Source organism: Prionailurus bengalensis, chromosome B3, assembly GCF_016509475.1.
Source record: "Prionailurus bengalensis isolate Pbe53 chromosome B3, Fcat_Pben_1.1_paternal_pri, whole genome shotgun sequence".
NCBI classification, from domain to species: Eukaryota; Metazoa; Chordata; class Mammalia; order Carnivora; family Felidae; genus Prionailurus; species Prionailurus bengalensis.
Window position 1 is genome coordinate 60,443,166 of NC_057355.1, and position 26,731 is coordinate 60,469,896.

At 44.3% G+C, this 26,731-nt stretch overlaps 2 protein-coding genes across 10 annotated transcripts in view; one reads left to right on the forward strand and one right to left on the reverse strand.

Annotated features, from left to right (window-relative positions):
* On the forward strand, nucleotides 1-21,819 carry EPB42 (erythrocyte membrane protein band 4.2). The gene is made up of 13 exons (XM_043554096.1): nucleotides 1-546; nucleotides 1,904-2,092; nucleotides 2,705-2,938; nucleotides 6,995-7,113; nucleotides 8,966-9,070; nucleotides 9,679-9,856; nucleotides 10,242-10,380; nucleotides 10,669-10,772; nucleotides 11,562-11,804; nucleotides 14,419-14,718; nucleotides 16,700-16,866; nucleotides 18,885-19,018; nucleotides 21,521-21,819. Exons 1-13 carry the CDS (start codon nucleotides 537-539, stop codon nucleotides 21,681-21,683), a joined length of 2,085 nt encoding a protein of 694 aa, XP_043410031.1. The 5' UTR covers nucleotides 1-536; the 3' UTR covers nucleotides 21,684-21,819.
* Nucleotides 8,368-26,731, reverse strand: part of CCNDBP1 (cyclin D1 binding protein 1) — a 23,667-nt gene continuing 5,303 nt past the window's right edge. For 2 of the 9 annotated variants that reach the window (XM_043554102.1, XM_043554110.1), the window contains 6 exons: nucleotides 26,377-26,453; nucleotides 25,777-26,057; nucleotides 24,661-24,721; nucleotides 23,407-23,453; nucleotides 23,040-23,150; nucleotides 14,274-16,295 (listed from right to left, as the gene is read on the reverse strand). In XM_043554102.1, coding sequence (XP_043410037.1) covers nucleotides 16,139-16,295; nucleotides 23,040-23,150; nucleotides 23,407-23,453; nucleotides 24,661-24,721; nucleotides 25,777-26,057; nucleotides 26,377-26,453 — 734 coding nt within the window. In that variant the 3' untranslated portion in view covers nucleotides 14,274-16,138. Of the gene's footprint in view, nucleotides 11,829-14,273; nucleotides 16,296-22,508; nucleotides 22,596-22,674; nucleotides 23,151-23,406; nucleotides 23,454-24,660; nucleotides 24,722-25,776; nucleotides 26,058-26,376; nucleotides 26,454-26,731 lie in introns of those variants that run through there. The other 7 variants (XM_043554103.1, XM_043554105.1, XM_043554104.1 and 4 more) reach the window with 7 other exon arrangements.

Below are 26,731 nucleotides of genomic sequence, written 5' to 3' on the forward strand. Positions count from 1 at the left end.
TTATCTCCTTCACACAGATGATCTCCAGACATACAGGTTCTCTCTATTACCAAAATAGCCACAAACATCTAGCAACTTGAAGCCCATGATATGTTTAGGGCCTGAAATTTGGAGTTGAATGGGGGCCTTCTGTTTAGAGTCATCTCTTCCATAATCTTCTCTTGTTGTCCAGGTAATATCTCTGAGGGTCTCTTGAAACCACTGAAATGATAGGCTTAGAAGTTTCCTCTTGGCTTCTCTAGCTGGCTGATCTTCCTCCATTCCACCCACTGCTCCAGTCGGGCACAAGAGATAAAATGAAAAAGGGTAACTCCCAGCATCTGGTCCAAGAGATACTAGTGGGGAGGGAGCAAGAGAAAAGAAATACGTGGGGGCCTCACAGGAGGAGTGGAAGAAAACTATACTATTTATAGATTCTTAAACCAATGAAAATACCTCCATCATTTTCTCTTGGGACAGATTCAGAGAGGAAGCACTGAGCAACAGTTCAAGACAGGCATTTCCTGTGGTCGAGTGGATAAGACCAGCCTGCAGCCATGGAACAGGGTGAGCCAAGCCATCTATCCATGGGGCTTACTTGACTCTCAGTAGCTCCTCCATCATAATGTGTTTTTATTACAATAAGTAGGATGGTGGTAGAGGTGATGGTGGGGGGGGGGCTATAGTGGGTGGTAGTAGTGGGTGCTGTGGTGGTGGTGGCAGTGGTATGGCTATGGGTGGCAACATGGTAGCTCATTGGTGGTAAATCGTTGGTCATAGTTGTGATGACAATGATGGTGGCTAACATGGGTTAATGTTCCTACCCTTAACATGGATTTATGGCATCACAACATGATTATCCTCTGTAGGTTGTGATACATATGGAAGATAACCCTGGGAAAGCATGAGGGTGTCACAGCCTCAAAGCTAAGTGGGAGAGAGGTGCCTAAGATGGCTCAGTCGGTTAAGGTTCTGACTCTTGGTTTCGGCTCAGATCATGATCTCACTGTTCGTAAGTTTGAGCTCTGCATTGGGCTCTGCGCTAACGGTGCAGAGCCTGCTTAGGATTCTGATCCCTCTCTCTCTGCCCCTCTCCTGCTCGCTCTCTATCTCTCTCTCTAAAGATAAATATAAAATTATTTAAAAAAAAAGCTAAGTGACAGAGAAGGGGAGGTAGGAGTCAGGGAATCCAACTACAAGGGGCAGAGGCCAACATAAAGCAAGGGAACAGGTAGAACTACAGGATGCAGAAAGCTCAGGGGCCTCTGCATGTCTATTAGTATATTTACATGGCTCATTGTCAGATGAGAACTGCCTGATAGACTGTCATAATACTCTCAGGCCCCCTCCTTGGAGAGTTTTTCTGGGCTGCATGGTGCCATGGGTTTGGTGAGCCTTTAGGTGAAAGAGCCAAGTATGATCTCAGGTGAGTTGGTTCTACTGTCTGGGCCTCACACTTCTCATTTATAAACAAGAGAATCAGCTCAGTGATTTCCAAACCAGCTCTAAAAATTATTTGTGTTTGAAGAAGAAAGGAGTAGGAACAAAATTCTGGGTTTTATTCATTGTTTTTGGATTGGGACCAGAAAAGGAGGTCAACAAGAGAGCAGGCATTGCTCTTTTAATAATAGTAATTGTCCCATTTAATGAGACTTCCTATGTGTCTTACACTGTGCTAAGTGTATTATATATGTATTACTTCATTTAATTTCCCCAACCCTGAAAGAGGGATGATTCCTTAGTCTAAGGAAGAGGAAAATGAGGCTCGGAGTGGTTAAATCACTTGCTTTAGGTGGCACAGTTAGTAGGTAAATTGAGCCAAGGATTTGAACCCCAGTTCATTTATGACTCCAGGGTCTCTGCTTTTGTCTCAACTTATGTTGTCACTTTTATACCTAGTCTCCATGACTTCTGTTTTCCACAGTAGCCCTGGGGATCAAGAACTGTGACTTCCAGGCAGCAAAAAACAATGAGGAGCACTACACCAAGGCCATCAGCTCCCAGCACCTCTTTGTGAGGAGAGGGAAGCCCTTCACCATCATCCTGCACTTCCAGGCTCCAGTCCACACATTTCTGTCTACTCTGAAGAAGGTAGCCCTCATTGCACAAACTGGTAAGTGGGGCAGACCTAGACCTTCTTGGTGGCAGGACTGGGGGGTTCTTCCTCCAGCATCTTCTCAGGGAACAAAGGGGCAAATGAGCCACACTTCCCTGAGTCTGAGGAATCCTGCCCACCTGGCAGAGCTGTTGTGAGGATGAGATAATGTGCCTAAAAAAATAGTGTTTATTATGATTCAGAAGCTGCTGAGCATCATTATCACTAAGGGGTTCCTTTTGGTTGCAAATATAATGATCAGTTTTGTATAAAACCCTGAATGAATCTAATCTAGGCTTATGATAACATTTAGTTGGTACTGTTTCTTGAATTTGTACTACATGTCAGACATTGGGCCAAGTACTTCACATGCAATATCTCATTAAGGCCTCACATTCACCTTACAAAGAAGGCACACTACTACACACATTTTATGCATTATGAACCTTTTCTAGATGTAGGTTCATGAGCACTGAGAACCTGTGCTCTCCCATCACCCTACTGGATGGGCTGCTTTCATTCTCACCAAAAACCAATTTTCACCTGTTCCAACTTTGTGATACTTGAGTTTATTACTCTCAGTTGTGACCAAGAGGTCCAAATGACCAGTTCTTCTCTGTGTGACTGCAGGAGAGCAGCCTTCCAAGGCCAAGAAGACCCAAGCCACATTCCCAATTTCCAGTATGGGGGACCGGAAGTGGTGGAGTGCAGTGGTGGAAGACAGAGATGCCCAGTCCTGGAACATCTCTGTGACTACGCCCACAGATGCTATCATTGGCCATTACTCGCTCCTGCTGCAGGTCTTGGGCAAGAAGTCATTTCCCCTGGGCCGGTTCACAGTGCTCTTTAACCCTTGGGCTCGAGGTGAGTTTAGACCCAAACCAGCCTGGGCTGCCCAGGGACTCAAGGCACAGGAGTTGGGGCACAGCTCTGGCAGGGAGTGACAGGCCCAGGCTCCAGTGGGCAGCTCCCTCTAAGGACAGCACCAACACGCAATTACTGTGTCGTCTGCTTCCTGGATGAATGGCCTCTCACACCCAGGGTCTGTTTTCGTGTCACCCTTGGCAGAAGCAGCCTGGGGCCTCCCACTGAAAGCAAAGTCTTATCTCACCATTAAACCCTGGTGCTGGGTCAGGTTATTTGACCATAGGAGCTGAGATTCACTGAGATGACCCTAGAAGAGCTACTCTTTGTCATGACAGTACAGGGGCTAAGAACGGGAAAGTGGTTCAGGAATGGATACAACCTGAGTGATGGGCTTCTCTGTCTCCTCCCTGGGCTCCCATAATCTGTCTCCAGGGCAAATCCAGGTTTTGTGGGACCTGAGATTTATATAACTTCGTGGACCCTCTTTAAGAAAAACAATACAGGGGTGCCTGGGTGGTTCAGTCAGCTGGACAACAGACTTTGGGTTAGGTATAATGGATCTAATCTAGGCTTATGATAACATTTAGTTGCTACTATTTATTGAATTTGTACTACATGTCAGATATTGGGCCAAGTGCTTCACATGCAATATCTCATTAAAGCATCACATTCACCTTACAAAGAAGGCACCCTACTACACACACTTTATGCACTGTGAAACTTTTCTAGATGTAGGTTCATGAGCACTGAGAACTTGTGCTCTCCTATCACACGGTTCGTGAGCTCGAGCCCCGTGTTGGGCTCTGCCCTGACAGCTCAGAGCCTGGAGCCTTCCTTGGATTCTGTGTCTCTCTCATTCTCTCTGCCCTTCCCCAACTTGTGCTCTCTCTCTCTCTCTCTCTCTCTCTCTCAAATCTAAATAAACATAAGAAAGAAGGAGGAGGAGGAAGAGGAGGAGAAGGAGAAAGAAGGAAGAAGAGGAAGAAGAAGAAGAAGAAGAAGAAGAAGAGGAGGAGGGAGATGAAGTGGAAGAAGAAAGAAGGAGGAGAAGGAGAAGGAGGAGGGGGAGGAGGAGGAGGAGGAGGAGGGGGAGGAGGGACTCCTGGGTAGCTCAGTTGGTTAAGCATCTTACTCTTGATTTCAGCTCAGGTCATGATCTTACAGTTCATGAGTTGGAGCCCTGCATCAGGCTCTGCACTGACAGCACGGAGCCTGCTTGGGACTCTCTCTCCCTCTCTCTGCCCCTCCCCTGCTCACTCTCTCTATCTCTCTCTCAAAAATAAGTAATTTTTTTTAAAAAAGAAGAAAAGAAAAGAAAACTAATACAAAATATCGAATTGCTCAGGCCTAACGGGGTCTGTGTTAGTGAGGGGCCCAAAGCTTCAGCTTCATCAGCTCCACGGTAAATCTGCCCTGTTTGGTTGTCTCTGCTTCTCTCCACGTGTAAGTTCTGTTCTTACTACAGGCTGCTGGGCCCTCTCCACATTGACTTGTCTAAATATATGACTAGAGCAACAAATGGCTAGTGTTCCATAGCTCAGCAGACTAAGGGTGGGCTTTCCTGAGATCAGGTGACCTTCTGCAACCCAACCAGTGGCCACCGCTGGCAAAGCTCAGCCTTGGCTGTTGGGGCTATTTCACCTAAGAAAGATCATCAGACATGGTTGACATGCCCCAAACATGAGGAGGGCATCTCCTCTTCCTCCCCCTTCTGAAGGTTGAGTCTGTCTTTACTTTTTAAATCTGCCACCCACCACCTTAATCCTTGGGGCTCCCTGAACGGTTGTTTGGGGAAATGGAAAACATCTTTGATCAGCCTTCCTGTCCTCACTACCCCAGATGACAAGTGAAGAGCCTTTTCTTTTCACAAGTTTCACTGCCAGCCTGAGGGGCCGTCATTATAAGGCAGGGCTGGGAGACAAAAGGAAACAGGGAAGCAGAAGAAATCTTCCCAATTTTCTCCAGCCAGTTCCTGACTCCTTTTCTATGTGGCATCTGACCCCCAGTGGGCTCCCTCTCTCCACTTTTTTGCTAAGCGTTCTCCAATACCCCCTCCTTCAGGTAGTCCTGCCAATCCTCAGTTTAGGTTATTTCCTGATCCAAGGGGGTGATCAGGTAGAGCAACAGATGAGAACAAATGTCCATTTAGGTGCCCCATCCCCATGTGGGTGAATGTGGAATCAGGGCCCCCTCAGCTGAGGGAGGACCCATGGCCCTCAACATATTGGCAGAAAGACCCTCAAGCCATTTCCTTCCAAATTGAGGCTCCAGTACATCTGTCTCACTGACTCAGATCCCACATCCAGAGCTAGGCCCTGGCAGGCAGAACAAAGACAAAGCAAAGATAATTCTGAGACAGTGCTCAGTTCAGTGGGAACTCATAGTCTTGACTCCATGCCAGGCTTCTTGCCTCTACACTTGGCTTGTAGGGACCTGCCTAGGGAAGTCCTTTCCATGTGAGTCCAAATGGAGATGTCTGTGTGGGCAGGAGTGAGTTATTGGCTCTGCTTACCTGGGAGGTGATTAAGAAATTTTCAGGTTATCTGGGACTCAGTCTCATCTTAGCATTCTTGGAGATGGGACTCTCCCAGATTCAAAGGGAAATTTTACATGCTATAATGAAAGTCCTTTTCATAAGCAGGGGATTTTATAAAAGAGGGCTGCACCCCATCAGGGAAGGGGAAGGAGATGTTACCCATGCTCTGATAAGGTATTTACCAGAGCCTTCAGAGTTTGGGGCCAAACACCTGTTTGAAGTGATTTCAGAGAGAGTACTCAAGATGGAGGGGCAGAAGTCAAGGGCTCCTTGAGCACATGGTTCTGTGATTTTAGGCCCCAAGTTTTCAGGGCTTCCTGAATTTAATATCCTATTCTTCTGTTTCTTTGAGTACCCTCATCCCAGCAGATGTCTGGTGGAATAGTCTGCAAAGACTTTTCTCTTGTTAGTCCCCAGGAACCAACCTAAGCACCCTATTTCCCCCCTCCCACCCAGCAACAGGTGCAGAGAGAGACACATGGCAAGCAGAGCACATCCCCCTGCTGCTTCTGGCTTTCTAGAATATCCTCCTTAAAGACCACCATCCTCCTCATGAACCCCAGCCCAGCCCATTGAGGAAGACAGCAGGAGAGGCTTGAGAGACCATGGGAGTCTTAGATCCACTTGGATGCCACCAGGGTAGAAAGCCAATGCTCTGGTTTCTACTTTACCCAGCTCCACTATTCCCTCTGACCCTGTCTTACCAGATGCTCCTCTTTCTTTCTGCTCACCCCTGTCAACCTATGTTTGATTGTTTTTTTCTGAAGCACCATTTTTAAATTTATTTTCTTTTAAACATTTTATTTATTTATTTTAATGTTTGTTTATTTTAGAGAGAGAGACCACAAGCAGGGGATGGGGCAAGGAGAGAGGGGGACAGAGGACCCAAAATGGGCTCTGTGCTGATAGCAGAGAGCCCAATGTGGCGCTTGAACACATGAACTGTGAGATCATGACCTGAGCCGAAGTCAGACGCTTAACCGACTGAGACACCCAGGCGCCCCTAAACATTTTATTGTTGAGTAATCTCTACAACCAACATGGGGCTCAAACTCACAACCCGAGATCCAGAGTTGCATGCTCTACTGACTGAACCAGCCAGGTGCCCCTAAAACACTATTTTTTAAAATTGAACTTGTGAAAGAGATATAATAGGCACACTGGGAAGTTCTCTGAGCTGTTGCTTAATTATCTTAGGCCAAAAGCACCCTGGCTGCACATGTCTTCTGGGAACCAGTAGGCTTTTTAAGGTTGGCTTGTTACTATCTATCTGGCTGACCATGAAGGTCACCTTGGCTGACAAGGGACTCTGACCCCTTTCCCTACTCTGTACCAGAGAAGAGTCTGGGTTGCAGTAGAGTCAGTGGAAAGAGGGAGTTCCTCCTCAGTCTTCATCAGGCCCAGAGCTGAAGGGAAGACCTACAGCCAAACCTGACTGGGCAAGGAGGGCAGAGGCCTGGATATGGAGGGCAGGCCTACCACCCCACAGAACCTCATCCCTACCTGTTTGTCACCAGAGGATGCTGTGTTCCTGGAGAGGGAGTCTCAACGCACAGAGTATGTGTTGAACCAGAACGGCCTCATCTACTTGGGTACAGCTGACTGCATCCAGGAGGAGCCCTGGGACTTTGGCCAGGTACAGGGACCTCTGGGGAAGACAAGGGCCAGTGATAGCCACATAGCCTTGTTCAGGCCAGACAGAGCTGGCATGTCCAAAAGCCCTTAAGTCATGAGGTCTCTTCTCTTCTCTTCTCTTCTCTTCTCTTCTCTTCTCTTCTCTTCTCTTCTCTTCTCTCTTCTTTCTTTCTTTCTTTCTTTCTTTCTTTCTTTCTTTCTTTCTTTCTTTCTTTCTTTCTTTTTCTTTTATTTTTTTAAGGATTCAGTCCATAAGTTTATTTGCAAACATATCAAGTATGTTGAATTCAAGAGTTTGATCCAGTTTTCAAAAAGACTGCACCTCTTAAAAAGCTCCCTTTCACATCTGTTTAATGGATTAATTAAAACACCTGTATTCCTTAAGCAGTTAGTATCTTACTATAAAAAAAGATGAAGCAAATTCAGATCCCAAGTATATAGTCATTGGGGTACCTGGCTAGCTAAGTCGGTGGAGCACCTGACTCTTGATGCTGGGGTCATGAGTTCAAGCCCCATGTTGAGCGTGGAGCCTACTTGAAACAAACAAACAAACAAAAAGTACATAATCCTCATAATTAGTAACAGCCACTTGTTTTCCACTAAAAATGGCAAATTCATCCCTGGGTTATCTTCATAGTGGCTCTTACGGACCACAGAGGTTGGGAACCTTCAGATGCTCTGTCCCAACATAACGCTGTTGGAAGTTCTGTGAAAGTCACCCAGACCCAAGATGGAAGAAATGGTGGCACCACACCAAGTCCTCCTTTATCACAACCTTGTTCCCTGGTGTGTCAATGAGTTTGTTTCTTTCGGCAGTTTCAGCCATGTGGTGCCTCTCTTTCCTTAGGGCCACGTCAGACCATCCTCCACAGCTTCCAGAGTTAACTTCCTAAACACCACAGCAAATCAAACCTCTATTAAACCCCCACTGTCTACAGGATAATAACTAAATTCCCTGGTTCGACACATTAAGGCCCTTCATAGCCAGTCCAGTACTTTCCTTTCCTCAAGAGCTAGCCATCCCATGCTCCAGCTTCTAGCCATCCCCTGAACAGACAGGTTGAATATGTCTGGAATACCTTTCCTCCTTTGTCACCCCCAGAAAATTCCTACCCATCTTTTCTTTTTTTTTCAATGTTTATTCATTTTTGAGAGAGACAGAGCATGAGTGGGGGAAGGGCAGAGAGTGAGGGAGACACAGAATCTGAAGAAGGCTCCATGCTCCGAGCTGTCAGCACAGAGCTCTACACGGGGCTCGAACTCATTAACTGTGAGATCATGACCCAAGCTGAAGTCAGACACTTAACCGACTGAGTCACCCAGGCACCCCCCTACCCATCCTTTAACACTGTCTGGATGTTTTTCCCAGGCCCCAAAGGTAAGAGTGACTCTCTCTGCTGTGCTCTCTGCTCTGGGTTGGCATCTCTCCTAGAACCCAACCATGTTGCTGAGATTGTATTCTAAGTGCCTCTGTGCCCCTCCCTACTCCTAAACTGCAGGTTCCTCAAGAGCAAGAGCTGCCTTGGTATCCTCCCCACGTGGGGCAGGGCTGGCAGGAGCCATAGGAGCACATTAAATGGAAAATGATAGAAATGAAACAATACAGCCCTGGTTGTCAAGGGCTCACACCCTATTGAGAAACTCAGACAACAGAAGAGGCAAAGGACCAGACTGCCCATACACACAGACCAGGGGGCACAATGGGAGGGAGGGAAAAGCCAGAACTCCCATGGGAGACCAGAAGGTATGGCAGGAAGGAGTGGAACCTGAGTCTGGAAGAAGGATGAGGTGATGGTGGGGGGTGAGTACCCAACCTGGAGGCCGTTTATCATGGTTTTGTGTGCTCCTTACAGTTTGAGGTGGATGTCATCGACCTCAGTCTGCACTTACTGAGCATGGACAAGCAGGTGGAGGAGTGGGGCAACCCTGTGCATGTGGCCCACATTTTGGGCGCCTCGGTGAGTGAGGTGGGAGGGAGAGGAGGCCAGCGTGGGGAGATGAGACGGGAGCTCTCGCCAGAGCTGCCCATCTTTATAGCCATGGAAATCTTCAAATCACAAATGGTCCCCTCCTCCCAGGTACTTTGGTGCTTCCCACTGTTCCTAAATGTCCTTTCAGAGGAGTAATGAGTTTCCCATTTCCTCTTGTGCCTCTGGACTTCCCTCTGAAGAGGTGGAGAGGGATGAGGTCAAGCCGTGAGGAGGTGGAGGTGGAAGCTTGGGATAAGTGGGCCTTGACGCCCCAGGTGCAAACACCCTCAAAGGAACCAGGGCCAGGGCAAGTGAAGGAGCAGTGAAAAGAGCCCCCAGGGAGAGGCAGCGCTCTTGCTCTTCTTGTGATGTGAGGCTTGTTTGCCATGTGGTCTCCAAGTCCCTGGCTTCCAGAGGACTTGACAAAGAGGAGAATTCTCCAGGCCCCAGCCCTAGAGATTACAACCCAATGGGTAGGGTGAAGCCCACGAATATCCAAGTGATTCTCATGCAGATGGTCTAAGCCCTCTTTATTCACCCCCTGGAGGCTATTCTGTCTTGGGCCCCATGTATCATCCACACATTTCCACAAACAGCTGCGTGCTTTCATGGAGGAGAGGGTCTTGCCCACCCCACAGACCCACACCATCCAGGAAGCCGCCTTGCTGAACAAGCGCCGGGGCAGTGTGCCCATCCTGCGGCAGTGGCTCACAGGCCAAGGGCGACCTGTGTACGACGGCCAGGCCTGGGTGTTCGCTGCAGTTGCTTGCACAGGTACAGAGCCAGCTTGCCTGCCACACCCCCCTTGGCTACTGTATGGAGCGTCTGCCCTGCCTCTTGGGTTGTCCTGCGGCTTTTTCCCTGCAACTTTCCCTGCCTTTGCCCCAGTAGAGCAAGCCCCGGTGCTCTGGTGAATATTCTGTAAGCTTGCCCTGGCTGTACACTCCGCCTGCTGTGTAAATTTTTTGCATCTCATTTCTCAGCCTTTATGCATCCTGTGCTGTGTCAGTGCTAACTTCCTGGTGCCTGTGTCCCTCCTCTTTCCACGATGTCAGGTGGCATTTAAGACAGTGTCTGCCCAGAGGAGACACTGAAAACACTAGCTATATACATACCCAGGCCTCTCTGGCTCCCCCTGACTCTGGCCCCTTCCACGCAGTGCTGCGGTGCCTGGGAATCCCTGCTCGCGTCGTTACCACATTCGCCTCAGCCCAGGGAACTGGCGGACGCTTGTTCGTAGATGAGTACTACAATGAGGAGGGCCTTCAGAATGGAGAAGGCCAAAGAGGCAGAATCTGGTGAGAAGCCCAAAGAGGATGAAGTCTCAGACATGGAAGGGCTCCAAACCCACATGGTATAAGCCCCCCACACCCTGAGTGACCCTCGCATTGAGAGGAGGCCCTCAAGACTCTTATACATGGGACATGAATGGTCAGTGGTGCCATGCACCACCCCCACTTCCTGGGAGCATGGCAGCCACTTTTACAGTGTCCTATGACAATAATGACTCTGTGATTTCTAGAATGTCTTCAGCTTTTCAGAACTACTTTTGTCCCCACTTAAATTATTCACTTTGATGCCTTCAGGATCTTCCAGACTTCCACAGAGTGCTGGATGACCCGGCCTGCTTTGCCCCAAGGTTATGATGGATGGCAGATTCTGCACCCAAATGCTCACAGTGGAGGTGGAGGTAAAGCCTGGGGGTAGGCCCCCATACCATCCTAGGCTGCACAAGCTGAAGGAGTCCGTGGGAGAGGAAATATGAGCAGCAGGAGGTCCCAAGAGGGTCTGCATCCCCTAAAACTGGATGAGTTTTAGGAAGGAATGATAGTGGTCAGCAGAATGCTGACCTGAAGCCAGTAGGCTGAAAGGAACAAAGGTGTTAGCTATTTAGGCCCGAGGCTGTAGGGAGACTAGCCCTACCTCAGAACAACTGGCAAGGAAGGAGAATCCCAATGAAGGGTAGAGGGTCTTAAGATAACTGGTAGATGTGCTGGGCTAGGGGCTTGTAGGTGAGATTTCTGAGGTTCTGGATATGGGTAAAGAGGGTATCAGGATAGGCTCAAGCTCAGAGAAGAAATCTTCAAGAGCCATAAAAAGATCACTCTTCCTTGCTCAGCAGCAGAATAGTAATAGAGCCTGGCACATAATAAGTGCTCAATAAAAGTGAACTATTCCTAACTATAGCCATAGTCGAGCTGGCTGAGCAACTCCTGTGTACTATGGTCCTCTGAGGTTCTACCTGTCCAGTTTCTGAGAGTGCTCCTGCCACAGACCAGGACCAAAAAGGATTGTCACTACATAGTTGTGAATTTCACCTCTGCAATGCCCTTTCATAAACTCTGCCTAGTGCCTACCTCTGATGTTGATCTCGGGGAAGGGAAAATAGGACATAGGATGGGGACTAAGGTTATGCAGCTCTGGCTCAGGAGAGGTCTAGGTATGGTTCCTCTTGCTCACTGGCCTTTTCCTCCCTCAGTCCTCGAGTCCTGTGATCTGGTTCCTGTCAGAGCAGTCAAGGAGGGGATACTAGGACTGATGCCTGCAGTATCAGACCTTTTTGCTTCAGTAAATGCCTCGTGTGTGGTCTGGAAGTGTTGTGAGGATGACACACTGGAGCTAACCAACTCCAACACTAAGTATGTTGGCAACAACATCAGCACCAAGAGTGTGGGCAGTGACCGCTGTGAGGATATCACTCAGAACTACAAGTATCCTGAAGGTATTGGGCAGGGTTTCTCAGCACCTGAAATGCCAACAGAGGGGAAGGGATGGCCAGAAAGATATAGGCCAGAGAGAGTCACAGTCTTCTTCATATCCCATAAAATGCATTTTTTAACTCCACTTGATACTCTTGACATTATGGGCCAGATAACTCTTTGTTGTGGGTGGCTGTGCATCATAGGATGCTTATCAGCATTCACTAGATGCCAGCACCCCACCACCATGGGCAGTGACAACCAAAAAGTTCTCCATGTGCTTCTAAATGTCCTCCAGGGGACAAAATAAAACAACACATTTAATACCAAGTCCAGCTGCCAGAAGATGTTCTCCCTCTCTTCTTCTCACCCTCTCTTCCAGTATCCCAAATCTGTTCTGTCCTCCATATTGGTTAATGGCACCACCATCACCTATCTGTCCAAACAAGAAGGCTTGTACCCTCCTCAACTCTTCCTCCTTCATCACCCCACATTACTCTCACATCCATCTCCTCATCTCCTTCCCCATTGCCTACAGATAATTCAGGCCTCAACATCTCTTGTCTGTAGCATTGTAACAGCCTCCTAACTGGACCCCTGGCATCCAGTCTCTCCATTATTGTTCCCTTTCCAATTTACAGTTTCTAGAATGAGCTTTCTAAAACACAAAATAATTATGTTACTCCCCTGCTCTAGAATATTCCATGGTCCCCACTGCCCTTGGAATAAGTCAACTCCTTCACTTAGGAAGATCTGAGTCCCTACAGACCTGTCCTCAGAGACAGTAAGACTTGTCCAAAATCTTGCTCTCCCACCATTCAAGGGACAAATGCATAGCACTTGAAGGACTTGGTCTTTGAATGAGCTGGACAAGACATGCTGTATCTAGAGTGGATCTGCCCAACAAAGACCTTTTTTGTTTTTTTTTAAGTTTATTTATTTATTTTGAGAGGGAGCAGGGGAGGGGCAGAGCGAGAGGGAGAGAAAGAATCCCAAGCAGGCTCCTCGCTGTCAGTGCTGAGCCTAATGTGGGGCTTGATCCCACAAACTGCAAGATCATGACCTGAGCTGAAATCAAGAATTGGACATTCAGCCAACTGAGCCACCCAGGTGCTCCAGACCTTTTTATTTTAAGCTTTTATTGAAATTCCAGCTAGTTAACAGTGTAATATTAGTTTCAAGTGTAGTGATTCAATACTTCCATACATCACCAGTGCTCATGATGACAAGTGCACTCCTTAACTCTCATCACCCATCCCCCCCACCCACCTTCCCTCTGATAACCGTCAGTTTGTTCTCTATACTTATGAGTCTCTTTCTTGATTTGCCTCTTTCTTTTTATCCCCCTTTGCTCATTTGTTTTTTTAAATCCCACATGAGTGAAATCATATGGTATTTGTCTTTCTCTGGCAAGATTTCATTCTTTTTATGGCTGAATAATATTCCATTGTGTGTGTGTGTGTGTGTGTGTGTGTAGATCTTATCTGTACAAGAGATGTATACATATATACATACACGTGTACAGACAAGATATATATATATATATATACCACATCTTTTTTTATGCCAAATGTCATCAGTTGATGGATACTTAGGCTGCTTCCATACTTTGACTATTGTAGATAATGCTGCTATAAATATCGGGGTGCATATATTCCTTTGAATTAGTATTTTTGTCTTCCTTGGGTAAATACCTACTTGCAATTGCTGGATTGCAGGGTAGTTCTATTTTTAACTTTTTGAGGACACTGCATACTGTTTTCCAGAGTGGCTGCACCAGTTTGCATTCCAACATTGCAAGAGGGTTCTCCACATCCTCACTAACACCGGTGATTTCTTATGTTGTTGATTTTAGCCATTCTGACATGTGTGAAGTGATACCTCATTGTAGTTTTGATTTGCATTTCCTTGACTATAAGCGATGTAGAGCATCTTGTCATGTGGCTGTCAGTCATCTGTATGTCTTCTTTGGAGAAATGTCCATTCATGTCTTCTGCCCATTTTTAAATTGGATTATTCATTTTTTGCGTGTTCAGTTTTATAAGTTCTTTATTTGGAGTGTTAACCCTTTATTGGATATGTCATTTGCAAATATTCTCTCCCATTCTACAGGTTGCCTTTTAGTTTTGCTGTTTGTTTCCTTCACTGTGCAGCTTTTTATTTTGATGTAGTCCCAAAAGTTTATTTTTGCTTTTCTCTTGCCTCAGGAGGCATATCTTTTTTAATTGTTTATTTAGTTATTTATTTTGAGAAAGAGGTGGGAGGCAGAGAGAGAATCCCAAGCAGGCTCTGTGCTGTCAGCCCAGACCCTGACACAGGGCTGAATCTCACAAACTGTGAGATCATGATCTGAACCAAAATCAAGAGGTAGATGCTTAACCAACCAAGCCACCCGTGCACCCCTCAGGAGACATATGTAGAAAGAAGTTACAGCCTGTGTTTTCGGATTTTTATGGTTTTGGTCTCATGTTCGGACTTTTTTTTTTTTTTAGCTAAATGTGGTCTTAGAGGGTTGCAAAGCTCTTATGACTTTGGGATTTGAGTAACATTGGGTAAATGAATCTTAATCCTGGACTTTTATTAGAAGAGTCTATACCCTCTGGATAAGAGGCCTCTTTTATTTCCTCCATTCTTCAGGATCTTTTCAAGAAAAAGAAGTGCTGGAAAGAGTCCAGAAAGAGAGAATGGAACATGAAAAGGACAGTGGCATCCATCCTCCCAGGCTCAAGACTGCTGAGCCTCTATACCTGTTCTTGGAAGCACCCAGCTCCCTATGCCTGGGAGGGAATGCCCAGTTCTCAGTGATCCTGGTTAACCCCACTGATGAGGAGAAGGCTGTGGAGCTGGCAATTGGGGTGCAGGCAATGTACTACAATGGCATCCTTGCTGCCAAGCTCTGGAAGAACAAGCTGTTCCTCACGCTTGGTGCCAACATGGGTAATTCTAAGGCCTTGCCAGACCTCCTCAACCCCCAGCTCCTACCCTGGGTAGGCAACAGCCATGGGGCACACCCGAAGTTCTGAAGAGGTGGCTTCTAGCCCCTGGTGTGCCCTCTGTCTGTCATTCAACACATATTTATTGAGCTTCACATAGAAAAAAACCACTCACAATTCCAACTGCAGTCAGATAAATAAACAGACCATGACTGCAGTATAAGAAGTATTTTATGATGTAAACAGAGTACAATGGCAGGGGAGCATGTCACCCAGGTTGGAGCAGGCTGCTCCCAGATACATCAGACTACACCGAGTCTGAAAGGATGAGTAGGAAGGGCAGCGACAGGCAGAAAAGTGAGTCACGAGTATTCAAGGCAGAAGGAACAACATGTACACAGGTTCGTAATAACCAAGTCAAGGAATGAAGGAGAAACCAGAGTAGCAGCACTTCAAATGAAGACATGTTAAGGAGGTGGGATAGATCTGGACTTGTGAATATGTATGGGGGGGGGTGGTTAGAGGGTTGCTTTCAGTTTGGATGAACCCCTAGAATAGGGAAAATGAGGAAGAATAAGTATGGGCCCATTGGGTTCGAAAGCCCATGAGACATCCAGAGATGGCCAGGAGACAGCTGGCAACCTAAACCTGGCATTCAAAATAAAGGCCTTGGTTTGAGACCAGATGAGGAATCCCAGCACAGAGGGGGCTGCCAAGTCAGGGCATCAATGAGCTCATGGGGGTAGAAGAAGGGGTGTGAGAAGAGAAGAGGGTGAAGGCAGGCAGCACCAGCATGTAGGGGGAAGGCAGGGAAGGAGCAGAAGGTGAATGGAGAAGTCAAAGACAGGAGGACCACCCAGCAGGGTCAGGAGAGTAGCCACAAAATGTCAAGACTGAAAAGTAGACACTGAGGGAGTGGTCTTACTGAGAAATGATGGCAAAGGACAGCATCCTAGGGGTTAAACTGATTGAGAGTTGAGAAAGCAAGACACAGTGTGCCAGTCCTTCCTGGAAGAACAGATAGAAAAAAGAAACAGGATGAGTGGTTGTCAGCCAGGGACACTGAGTAGAGAGAGGGTGGGTTTTTTTGTTTGTTTGTTTAAGATGAGAGAGCAGAATCTGCTTTCGTGCTGAGGAAAATAATCAACAGAGAGGGAAAGACTGAAGCCTCAGGAAAGATGGGTTAAAATTGATGGTGCAACCCTTGGGGAAATGAGGGACAACTAGAATAACTGTAGCTTACTTTGGCAAACATAGGGTCAAGTGTACATTATGCATTATATCATTTATCCTCACAACAACCTTAAGAGGTAGCAACCACTGGTATCCCCACTTTACAGATGAGGAGACAAAGACAGAGAGCTTAAATAATTTGCCCAAAGTTACACAGCAGGCAATAGTGGGGTCAGGATGGGACACAGACATCAAAAGTGGAGGTTCAACTTGGGGAGGGCGGACACTTCGTCTTCCGGGTGGCAGCAGGGGTAGAGGTCTATGTCTACAGGGTTGGGAATGGGAACACGAGCTTGAGAAGATTCCTCAAGGATGAAGGATGGCTTCATTTTCTCTGCAAAAGGGAAACTGAAGAAACAGAATAAGGAGGAACTAAGTAAGCATATATTTAGCAACGGCTGTGTGGTAGCATCTGAGATAAGCACTCAGTATCTCATTTAACACAAGCTATCCCACCAGGTAGGCATTCTTATCAGACAAGGCAACTGAGGCCAGAGAGCTTAACTCATTCTAGTTTACAGGAACCTTCCACAACCCTACTGAGGAGGTCTGCCAAGAGCGCTGGTGGAGGCAGTGATGGTGGTGGGAGTGGGGTCTTGAGTGAGTTCTAAGTTTTAAATTGCTGTGAGAAATGGGGCATCTTGCTGGCTTCAGTGAGATACTGACTCCTTTGCATTGTGTGTAACTATTCCTTCTTTCCAGGGCACATGCACTCATTCCTTTGCACTGACTCTGCCTGTCGTATGTTTCAGTTTATGAAACCACCAACAGCCTGTCCTTCTCCTGTTTTGAGCAAAGCCCACCAGAGAACAGTTTCCTCAGACTCACCGCCATAGCCACGGCAACGCAATCTGAGTCCAGCCTCAGCTGCTTTGCTCAGGAAGACATTGCCATTTGTAGACCACGCCTAGTCATTGAGGTAGGCACCAGTCTTTCCCTGAATTGCTATCCTTTGCTCTCTTTCAGAAGGAATCAAAGCCCCTCAAGCTTCAGGGCAAATGACTGTGCTGTAGGATCACCCGAAAAGGCTAGGTTGACAGATCTCTCTTGAAAGAGATGGTTTTTTACATATGCTATTAAGGTTTACATCTTCCAACTCTTTTTGGTTGAAGATTGTTTTTTTTTTAACAGAGTCAATCATGGTCTTCATTTTTTTTTGTCTTTTTTTTTTTTTAATTTACATCCAAATTAGTTAGCATATAGTGCAAGTGATTTCAGGAGTAGATTCCTTAGTGCCCCTTACCCATTTTAGCCCATCCCCCCTCTCACAACACCTCCAGTAACCCTCTGATATCTATATCTAGAGTTTCTTATGTTTTGTCCCCCTCCCTGTTTTTATATTTTGTTTCCCTTCCCTTATGTTCATCTGTTTTGTCTCTTAAAGTCCTTATGAGTGAATTCATATGATTTTTGTCTTTCTCTAATTTCACTTAGCATAATACCCTCCAGTTCCATCCATGTAGTTGCAAATGGCAAGATTTCATTCTTTCTGATTGCCAAGTAATACTCGATTGTATATATACACACCACATTTTCTTTATCCATTCATCCATCGATGGACATTTGGACTCTTTCCATACTTAGGCTATTGTTGATAGTGCTGCTATAAACATGGCGGTGCATGTGTCCCTTCGAAACAGCACACCTGTATCCAGTGGATAAATGCCTAGTAGTGCAATTGCTGGGTCGTAGGGTAGTTCTATTTTTAGCTTTCTGAGGAACCTCCATACTGTTTTCTAGAGTGGCTACACCAGCTTGCATTCCCAGGTTAAAGATTTTTATGAGGATCTCCCCAGTTGCTGCCTTCATAGTTAGAAGGATAATACCAGCCTATGTTCATTTAGTGCTTTATACATAGGCCAATGTATTTTCAACTTCTTTTAATACAAAATCCCTGTGAGGTGGAACTATTCCCATTATTCAGATAAGGAAACAGTCCTAGAGAGTATCATGCCCATGATCATAAAAATGGGATGTTTCAAAGGCTTATGGCTTTTGATCTAATAATCCTCTTTCCATGTCTACCCTGGCCAATATGAATGCAATCTGGTCCCAGCCCTCAAGGAGGTTATATTATAATTAAGTAAAGGAGACATAATGTTTGGTCTTTTATGTAAGTGCTTAAATAGAGGTACAAAGTCACTACGGGATAAGTGAAGTAAGGGGATTAATTCCAGCTGGTTTGAGGAAGACTTAATGGAAAGAGGTGGCATTTACGCTGGGCCTTGAAAAATAGGTAAGCTTCAGTGCAGAGGTGGAGGAAGGCCACTGCAGGCAGAAGACTCAACACAGAGGCCCAAAAGAAGGGAGCCTGAGGGGTGTGCTGGGATGTCGTTTGGTTGAGGGAAGAACAGGTGAGGCTGGCGAAGGAGATTGCGGTCAGGCCATGAAGGGCTCTGAATGCCAACCAAAGATGAATTCTGAAGACAATGGGAAACCCCTCACCTTTTTTTCTTTACAATAATTTTTTTTAATGTTTATTTATTTTTGAGACAGAGAGATGGTGGGGGGGCGGGGCAAGGTAGGGGCAGAGAGGGAGACATAGAATCTGAAGCAGGCTCCAGGCTCTGAGCCATCAGCACGGAGCCTGACGTGGGGCTGGAACTCATGAACTGTGAGATCATGATCTGAGCCAAAGTCGGACGCTCAACCTACTGAGCCCTCCAGGTGCTCCTACCCCTCACCTTTCTAAGCGGAGGAGAGGCACCATCAGAGATGGCTACTCATGAATCAAGGGTAAGAATAAATGCACGAAGATCAGATAGAGGGGTAAAGAAGTCAGCTGTGGAGTTTGGGAAGGAAGTTTGGAGTTTGGAGTCCGGAAGGCAGAGGCAGAAGAGTAACTGAAGAGAGTACAGGGAGGATGCCTAGGAGGGGAAGCAGTAACTGTGCCTCTGTGCTCTTGACATCTGCTTCAGGCTTTGCCTCTTCCCACAGATGCCAGAAACAACAGAGCAATATCAACTTCTTAAGGCTTCAGTCAGCGTCCATAACTTCCTAGATGTCCCCATGCAGGACTGTGTGATCTCCATTTTCGGAAGGGGGCTCATTTACAGAGAGAAGAGATACAGGTAAGAGACTACAAGCTTCTCATCCTGCTAAAATACCTCAACTAGTCAGAAAGACAGGGACCCAAAATTAATGACTGCCTTTTTGCCGTGTCCATCGAGACAGAGGAAATACCTCCGCAAGTTGAACTAAAAGAATTAGGGCCTCTCTCATCCTGGGAGACAGGAGTGAGGGAGGCTAGGCCTGAGTACTAGAGACTATCACAGGGAGGGTAGGCTGCCTCTTGGTGCAGCCAGTGAACTGCATTCTACTAATGACAATCATAATACAAAATTTTGTTTAAATATTCCTTTTTATTCCTGTTCCCACCAGCCCCTTTTGCATTCTTTTGTAAGTGTGTATATCCTTTCATCAGAATGTGTAAAAAGTGTGCTATAAGACTGTATTTTTTTATTTTTAATCTTTATTTATTTTTGAGAGAGAGAGAGAGAGAGAGAGAGCGAGAGAGCGAGAGCGAGCGCACAGGCAGGGGAGGAACAGAAAGAGAGGGAGACACAGAATCTGAAGCAGGCAGGCTCCAGGCTCTGTCAGCACAGAGCCTGACACAGGGCTCAAACCCACGAACTGTGATATCATGACCTGAGCCAAAGTCAGATGCTTAACTGACTGAGCCACCCAGGCGCCCCTATAAGACTGTATTTTTAACTTATGTACATTATATCTAATCTTACTTTTCACTCAGAACTGTTTCTGAGATTCATCTGCATATGTTGCATCCATTGCTTCTGCAACATAATGCTTCACTGTGTACATCCCAGACTTCCTACCACTCTCTGCTCCACAGTGATAGGCACCCAGAGTGCCACCAACTCCCAAACACCACAAATACTATTGCAATGAACATCCTCGTGCATCTTCTTATTGCTAGGTCACAGAATATGACCTGGTTTGACTGGGTACTATCAGATTTGTTTGCAGAATGACTGCAGAAGTCCACACTCCCTCCAGCAGTACATGAGTTTCTGAATTCCTACCATTCCTCCACTCTTGGCAACACGCTGCTTTCTCTTCTCTTCTGGGCTAATAGAAAGAAGGTAATATCTCTATCACCTCATTGTTTTAATTTGCAACTCTTCATATATTTATTAGCTTTTTCTGTTTCCTCCTCTGTAAAAGGTGTGTTCTCTTTGCCCCCTTTTCTTTTGTGTTCCAGCTTTTTCTCCTTGTTGATTTGTAGGAGTTCTCTACATTAGTCCCTTGTTGGTTTCAGTATGTTGCATGAATCTTCTTTCATTACCTCTTCTCTCACTGTGTCACTGTATCCTTTGTTGAAAACACAGTATACAATTTAGAGTTCACGAAACTTACTCCTACCATCCCTGAAATTGCTGACAGTTGTTTGGTTATTGAGCGTGTGCCTCAGCCTTATGAAACTCAATGAATCACTCTTTCCAATAAGTTGAGAGGAGGGACTGCCAACATTCAACTACATTTTTGTGGTATCCCTGATCAACTGTGGAGAAAGCTCCTCACAGGGAATCTGCACTATGCCCTTAGTCACTGTAAGAAGGTCCACAGGAAGGCCAGGAGGTTCTTGATAGGGCTCCAAAGACCACCTGTTGTCATACTGACATCTTCTGTATATGTCCACTGTATTCTCTCACAGCACTTAGCAACACAAGGGTTCCAAAACCAAAGTTTTCCCAAACATACCCCGGGTAATACCAAGAGTGGGACCAGACTGAAGTCACAGGTGATAAAAGAAATAACAGATGCGGCTTGGAAGCCCTTAGAATAGGATGTTTCTCTTCTCAACCATGCAATTGTTCACCATAGGGAGGCTACTGTCTCGTATTCCCTTAAAACCTCCTCCGTTCGTTCGTTCGTTCCTTCCTTCCCTCCTTTCTTTCTTTCCTTTCTTTTTCTTGACATTTATTGTCAAATTGGTTTCCATACAACACCCAGTGCTCATCCCAAAAGGTGCCCTCCTCAATACCCATCACCCACCCTCTCCTCCCTCCCACCCCCCATCAACCCTCAGTTTGTTCTCAGTTTTTAAGAGTCTCTTATGCTTTGGCTCTCTCCCACTCTAACCTCTTTTTTTTTTTCCTTCCCCTCCCCCATGGGTTTCTGTTAAGTTTCTCAGGATCCACTTAAGAGTGAAAACACATGGTATCTGTCTTTCTCTGTATGGCTTATTTCACTTAGCATTGCACTCTCCAGTTCCATCCACGTTGCTACAAAAGGCCATATTTCATTCTTTCTCGTTGCCACGTAGTACTCCATTGTGTATATAAACCACAATTTCTTTATCCATTCATCAGTTGATGGACATTTAGGCTCTTTCCATAATTTGGCTATTGTTGAGAGTGCTGCTATAAACATTGGGGTACAAGTGCCCCTATGCATCAGTGCTCCTGTATCCCTTGAAAACCTCTTCTGTTTCAACAGCAGGTACTTAAATGTTTATTTCTTCACAGTTTACCTCTTTAAGTAGGGAAAGAGTCACAGGGGCCAGCAAAGCAATGGGAAAGAACTATCACCTGCCTTTTCCTTTATTTCAGATTAGCTTCAGTGTGGCCCAGAAAGACCTTATACACCCAATTCCAGTTCACACCGACACAGGTAGGGCCCCAGAGGCTCACTGTGGAAATGGACTGTGATATGTTCCAGAACCAAACCAACTACAGAACTATCACTGTGAAAGCCCCTGAACTTCCCGCTTAAACTTCCATTAAGTATCCCATGATTAAAGTCTGATGCTGATAACATGAACTTGGCCCACTGGAGAAATATGAAAACTATTAACTATATAGAGAATAAGTACTGGAAGAAAAAATAAAAGAATTGGACTCCTTTCGTACAAAGTTGTAATTTTTTTTGTTTACATTGTTTCGTTGCTTTGACACTCTCAGTGTGATTTTAGTTCCTTCTGTTCACAACTCTTATTAAACTTAAAGAATGGCACTTCATAAAAGTAAATTAAAACTCATTTGACATAAGGAATTTCAACCCAAGTACATACTCATGGCTCAGAAGAATGCCTGCTGTTGCTGATTATACCTAAAAAGACTGCGGGGACATCAGAAGGGCAGACGGGGTAAGTTACATCTATGTAAGGTAAAGAACTGGCATTAGAGGTTGTGGAGACCTATAGCACATGCACAAGGCCCAAGTCAGGTCACCAGAATACACATCACTACAGGTGATGTACACCTTGCTTCCCAGTATGTGATCGTCCAGACCAATGCAAAAATATAATGAAGGTTGTGCAAAAGGACTAACTGAAAGCCCCTTAAAATTATATAAACTCTCTTATATATTTAAAAATTTTTGATTTATAAAAATGTTGTATTTACATTTGGAGACACATGTAACATATAACCAAACAATAATACAAGTATTTATAAGAAAACTAAATCTGTTCAAAAAGGTGGACAAACCTAACAAATGAGCTCAATACCAAAAAATAATTTTGGAGACTGGGATGGAATAATATTCAGAAGGACTTAATGATAAGAATAATATTATATAACACACTGAAGTACTCACAGGGGCTTTGAAGTCATCTTCTCTAAAGAAGTAAAGCCAAGCGTTTTTGTTCTAAGTACAGTTCTGATCAGAATCAGACCGCTAGACCTATAAATCCAAATGAAAGCGATGTGCTAGTCTCAACCCACTGTATTTCTGACAGAAAGAAACTTTGAAAGGTTACTTATTGAATTACCAGCAGGTCAACATTTTATTAAGACCATCAGTATGTTTAACAATGAATTGACACACTTTATTGCAAATAGGGAATAAGGCAGCTTCTGCAGGAATCTCTGAAACACGATTCAGAAATGCAAACTCATGCAATTATCTTTTGTATCTAGCACAGAAAAATATATCAGACTTATGTAGTATATAAATAACTGCCAGTCTGGCCTAACCAACAATCTTTGGTAGTAGCGTCTCTTGACAAGGATGGATAGGAACTCCATTTTGATCCAGAAAGCATTCTAGCCCCATTTTAAAAGCAGACATCAGAGGCTACCTGTGATATAAGGAGAATGGAGAGTGCAAATGAGCCTGAAAACTCACAGTTCAAGTTCATTCTGAGTGAGTTCCTTGATTCTGTTCATGCAATGATCAACGGCATTAATGAGTAAAGGGATCCAACTATCTTCTGGCTGTGGGGTCACATGACTCGCTCTGAAAATGGAATGGGGAGAAAGAGAAGTTAAATTTATACTGTCATGGGAAAACCTACCCTCAAAAGGACCACAGAGGAAACTATAGTAAGAGAAAGCAAGTTTCTTTGTAGAAACTTAGCTGCTCCACAACTCAAGTGGAAAGAAAACATCATACCCACGTTCTTCCACTTCTTAAAATGGGGCTTTGGGAGCTGAGAATGATTGGATAGGTTTATTCTCAAAAAAGCTATTTGGGGATAAGTCCTCATACTCACTTAGTAATTTCAAGTGCCTTCTTTAAGACAGATACAAGTTTTGCAGACTAGAAAAGAAACAGAGAAGTTACTCACCCTGAGCTCTACTATAAAAAGGAAAGGAAAGCCAAGATATATTAAGACTCAAGTAATAAAACAGAAAAAAAAAAAAACCTTGAAGGAAAGTGCAAAAACAAAAATTCTGGTTACATTACGGTGGTAGAATTATAGGATTCTTTTCTATTTAGCAAAATCTTATTAATATGGCTACTTTAACATTTTATAAATTTTAAAAATTTGTTAATACTTTTAAATTTTTAAAAAATGAAAAAAGTAAGAATATAACCTGAATTTGTCCCAACTGCTGATAGCTTTGAATATATAGCAGGAACAGCTGAAGTTCCTTTTTAAAAAAATTCTATGTACAGAATTTTAAGCATACCGGTAACAAGATAACATGAGGATATATATATGCCACCAATATATACTACATCTTTTAATTTTTTTTTTATTTGGGGTAATTGACAAGGCATATTGCTAACGATGTTTATTTCTTGGGAAGTCAATTTTTAAAAAGTGAATGTGAAAAAAGAAGTTAATGCCCAAAAGGATCCTATTCTACTTTAAGGTATATGCACACTGTGAAGATACATTTGATGAATTTAATTTCCACTATCTAATTTATCAAATATTTTTAGGACTGAAAATTCTTAATATAAGATATAAGCCATTTGGTAGTTTTATTTCTTTTTCCAGTAACTGTAGAGATAATCTGAGTCTCTAAAAATAATAGAATTCTCTCTACCACAGGACTCAGGACATGAAAGAATACAATAAAATCAGATTTTTATAAACAGCTTGACCTTTTGTAGTTAAATCACCCAATGTGTTTATATTAGAACAGAGTATGTTTCTGGAACACTTGGTTTTGCCTACACCAGAAATCATATATTTACAACTTCAGGTTGAGAAGATACTAAAGTACTGCAGCAAATCAAACTTTCTTTTTCAAAGTAGCATCTTCTACGGTCTTTGGGTTTTTCTAAGTGACTGCCCAAGAGGTTATGGAAGAGAGTAGTACCAGAACTCATGGCTATAATTCAACTTCAATAAATATTTATCAGGCAGAAATACATGTAAGAACTGTGACATTATTGTTGTACTGGCATCCTAGTGTAACAAATAAATATGTTTCCTATAGCTTAAAGGAAATATTAGTAATTAGGGAAATTCTACCACTTAGGTCAGTAGCTATTCCCTCAAGTTGGTACTTACATTGATTCGCACAGTCAAGTGGCACATAGGTGGGTATATACTCAGAGCCAAATCATCCACACTAAGGACAGAAAGCAAAAATAACCATTAACAAAAAAAGGAACAAAGCTGAAATGGGTGGTTTTCAGTACACAATTAAGGCATGAGAGAATGTGAGAAATGTCCCATAAATGCCTATTAATTCCTTAAATTGAGCAACCAGAATCAATTCAACTGATATGTACTAAATATCTACTTACCCCATTTCCCTAGGAATCTGGGGGAAAAAACTCCCTTGGCCTATATGATAGGACATGATTAATTCAGTTAAAAATGGGAGGATGTGAAACCATCAATTTAATAACTGTGGAGTTCATCCATGGATGTCACTCAAGTGGGCATGACTTTACCCAAGTGATGCAATTTAGTACCACTAATAATGGGACAAACTAACATTATGCACCTGCCCAATATGATACGAGAAGCACAAAATACTCAAATATGTGACCTCCTTGCCAAAAAAATATTTAACTTGAATATAATCTATAATCATACAAAAGACAATCACATGGATCCAGATTTTTGGATATTCTGTGAGACAACTGACCTAGATTCTTGGATAGGGACTGTTATAGTTGCAAGAGACTACAACCAAACCAGACTACTGCAAGAGATGACAACCAAATGCACTGTGACACTATGACAGACCCCTTGATAAAAAAAAAAAAAAAAAAAAAAAAGGCTTTAAAATACATTTTAGAGACAAATGGGGACATTTGAATAGTAACTATTTTCTATTCAATGTTATATTTCGCAGATATAATAATAATGTCTGTTCTTAGAGATACGTGCTGAAGTATTTAGGGGTGAAATGTCACTGATGTCTGCAACTTACTCTCAAATGGTTCAGGAGAAAAATGGCACATCTAATCCATTGAGAAATAAACAAATATTGAAAAAAATGTGAGCAGGTGAACATAGATGAAGGATACATGGATGTTCAATGCAATACTTTTATCAACTTTCCTGTAGGTCGAAAATGTTCAAAATAAAAAACTGGGGGAAAAGCTTAAGGTGACAACACAAGCTGAGGTCACATGCTGCTGCTCACATGTTTCAAGTGGGGATTCCGCTTACCTAGGGCTGATCTCATCAGAGATATCCACAATGTCGTCCAGTTGGGCCACCTGATCCTTCTTCCCATTCTCTGCTACTGAGATCCGGATTTTCTTCAGGCAGGCTTTTGATGCTCTCACCAGTGCAAGGCATGGGATTATGAGCTCTTGATCCTCCTCTGACCAATATAAGTCCCGATTGTTTGGATACCCCAACCCATCATCCTCTTCATCACCGTGGTTATCAGAGTTGTCCTCAGTGTCATTCAGGAGGCCACAGTACGGGTCACATTCTTCCACGGCCTAAGACATGCCATGATATATTTGAATGCCAAAAAAACCCCAAAAAACAAAAAACCAAGGCTTTTACACTTTCAGCATCATGTCTGAGTTATCCCCAAACCTCAGCCAGCTACTTCACTAATGGCTACAGAGTTCAAGCACCCTGTTCTCACTCCCCTTGCCCAGCAGTAGACAGAGGGGAGTGGCACTAAATCACACACTGGTGTGGGTAGGAGATGGGAGTTGAAAGCCAGGAGTGAAGATGGGACTTATTGAGTTAATGCTCAGGACATTTCCTTTCTTTATAGTTTCATCTATGATCATGGAGTTGTCCTCTCACCTGCTCCATTTCCTCATGCGCATCCTTCACAAAATCCACATTCTTTGTCAGCATTGAAAGGGCTGCAGCTTTGTTATCTACGAGTGAAAAATCAGAAGCACTAGAATTAGAGGAGAAACCCAACAATTCTGTGAAGTCTGCAAATGGCAACCAATGGTGTTCCCATTTGAGAAGAGTGCCAAGGATAGTCAACAAGAGCAGTGGTTTAATAAAATTTTTCTCATATTCATCCTCTGGGTAACCAGAGGAGATAAAAAGCTTTTCATCATTCACCACTAGAAGAAATAAAATGGTAACATGATGTTCCTCTTCATGGTCCTCTTGACAAACACTGCATTTGGCCCAGCTGGCACTA

Excerpts from the sequence above, each read along its gene's own strand:
- EPB42 (XM_043554096.1), top strand. Across the intron at positions 10,773-11,561 it reads TGCTCACAGTGGAGGTGGAG|TCCTCGAGTCCTGTGATCTG; the intron begins GTAAAGCCTGGG and ends TTCCTCCCTCAG. Across the intron at positions 16,867-18,884 it reads GACCACGCCTAGTCATTGAG|ATGCCAGAAACAACAGAGCA; the intron begins GTAGGCACCAGT and ends CTCTTCCCACAG.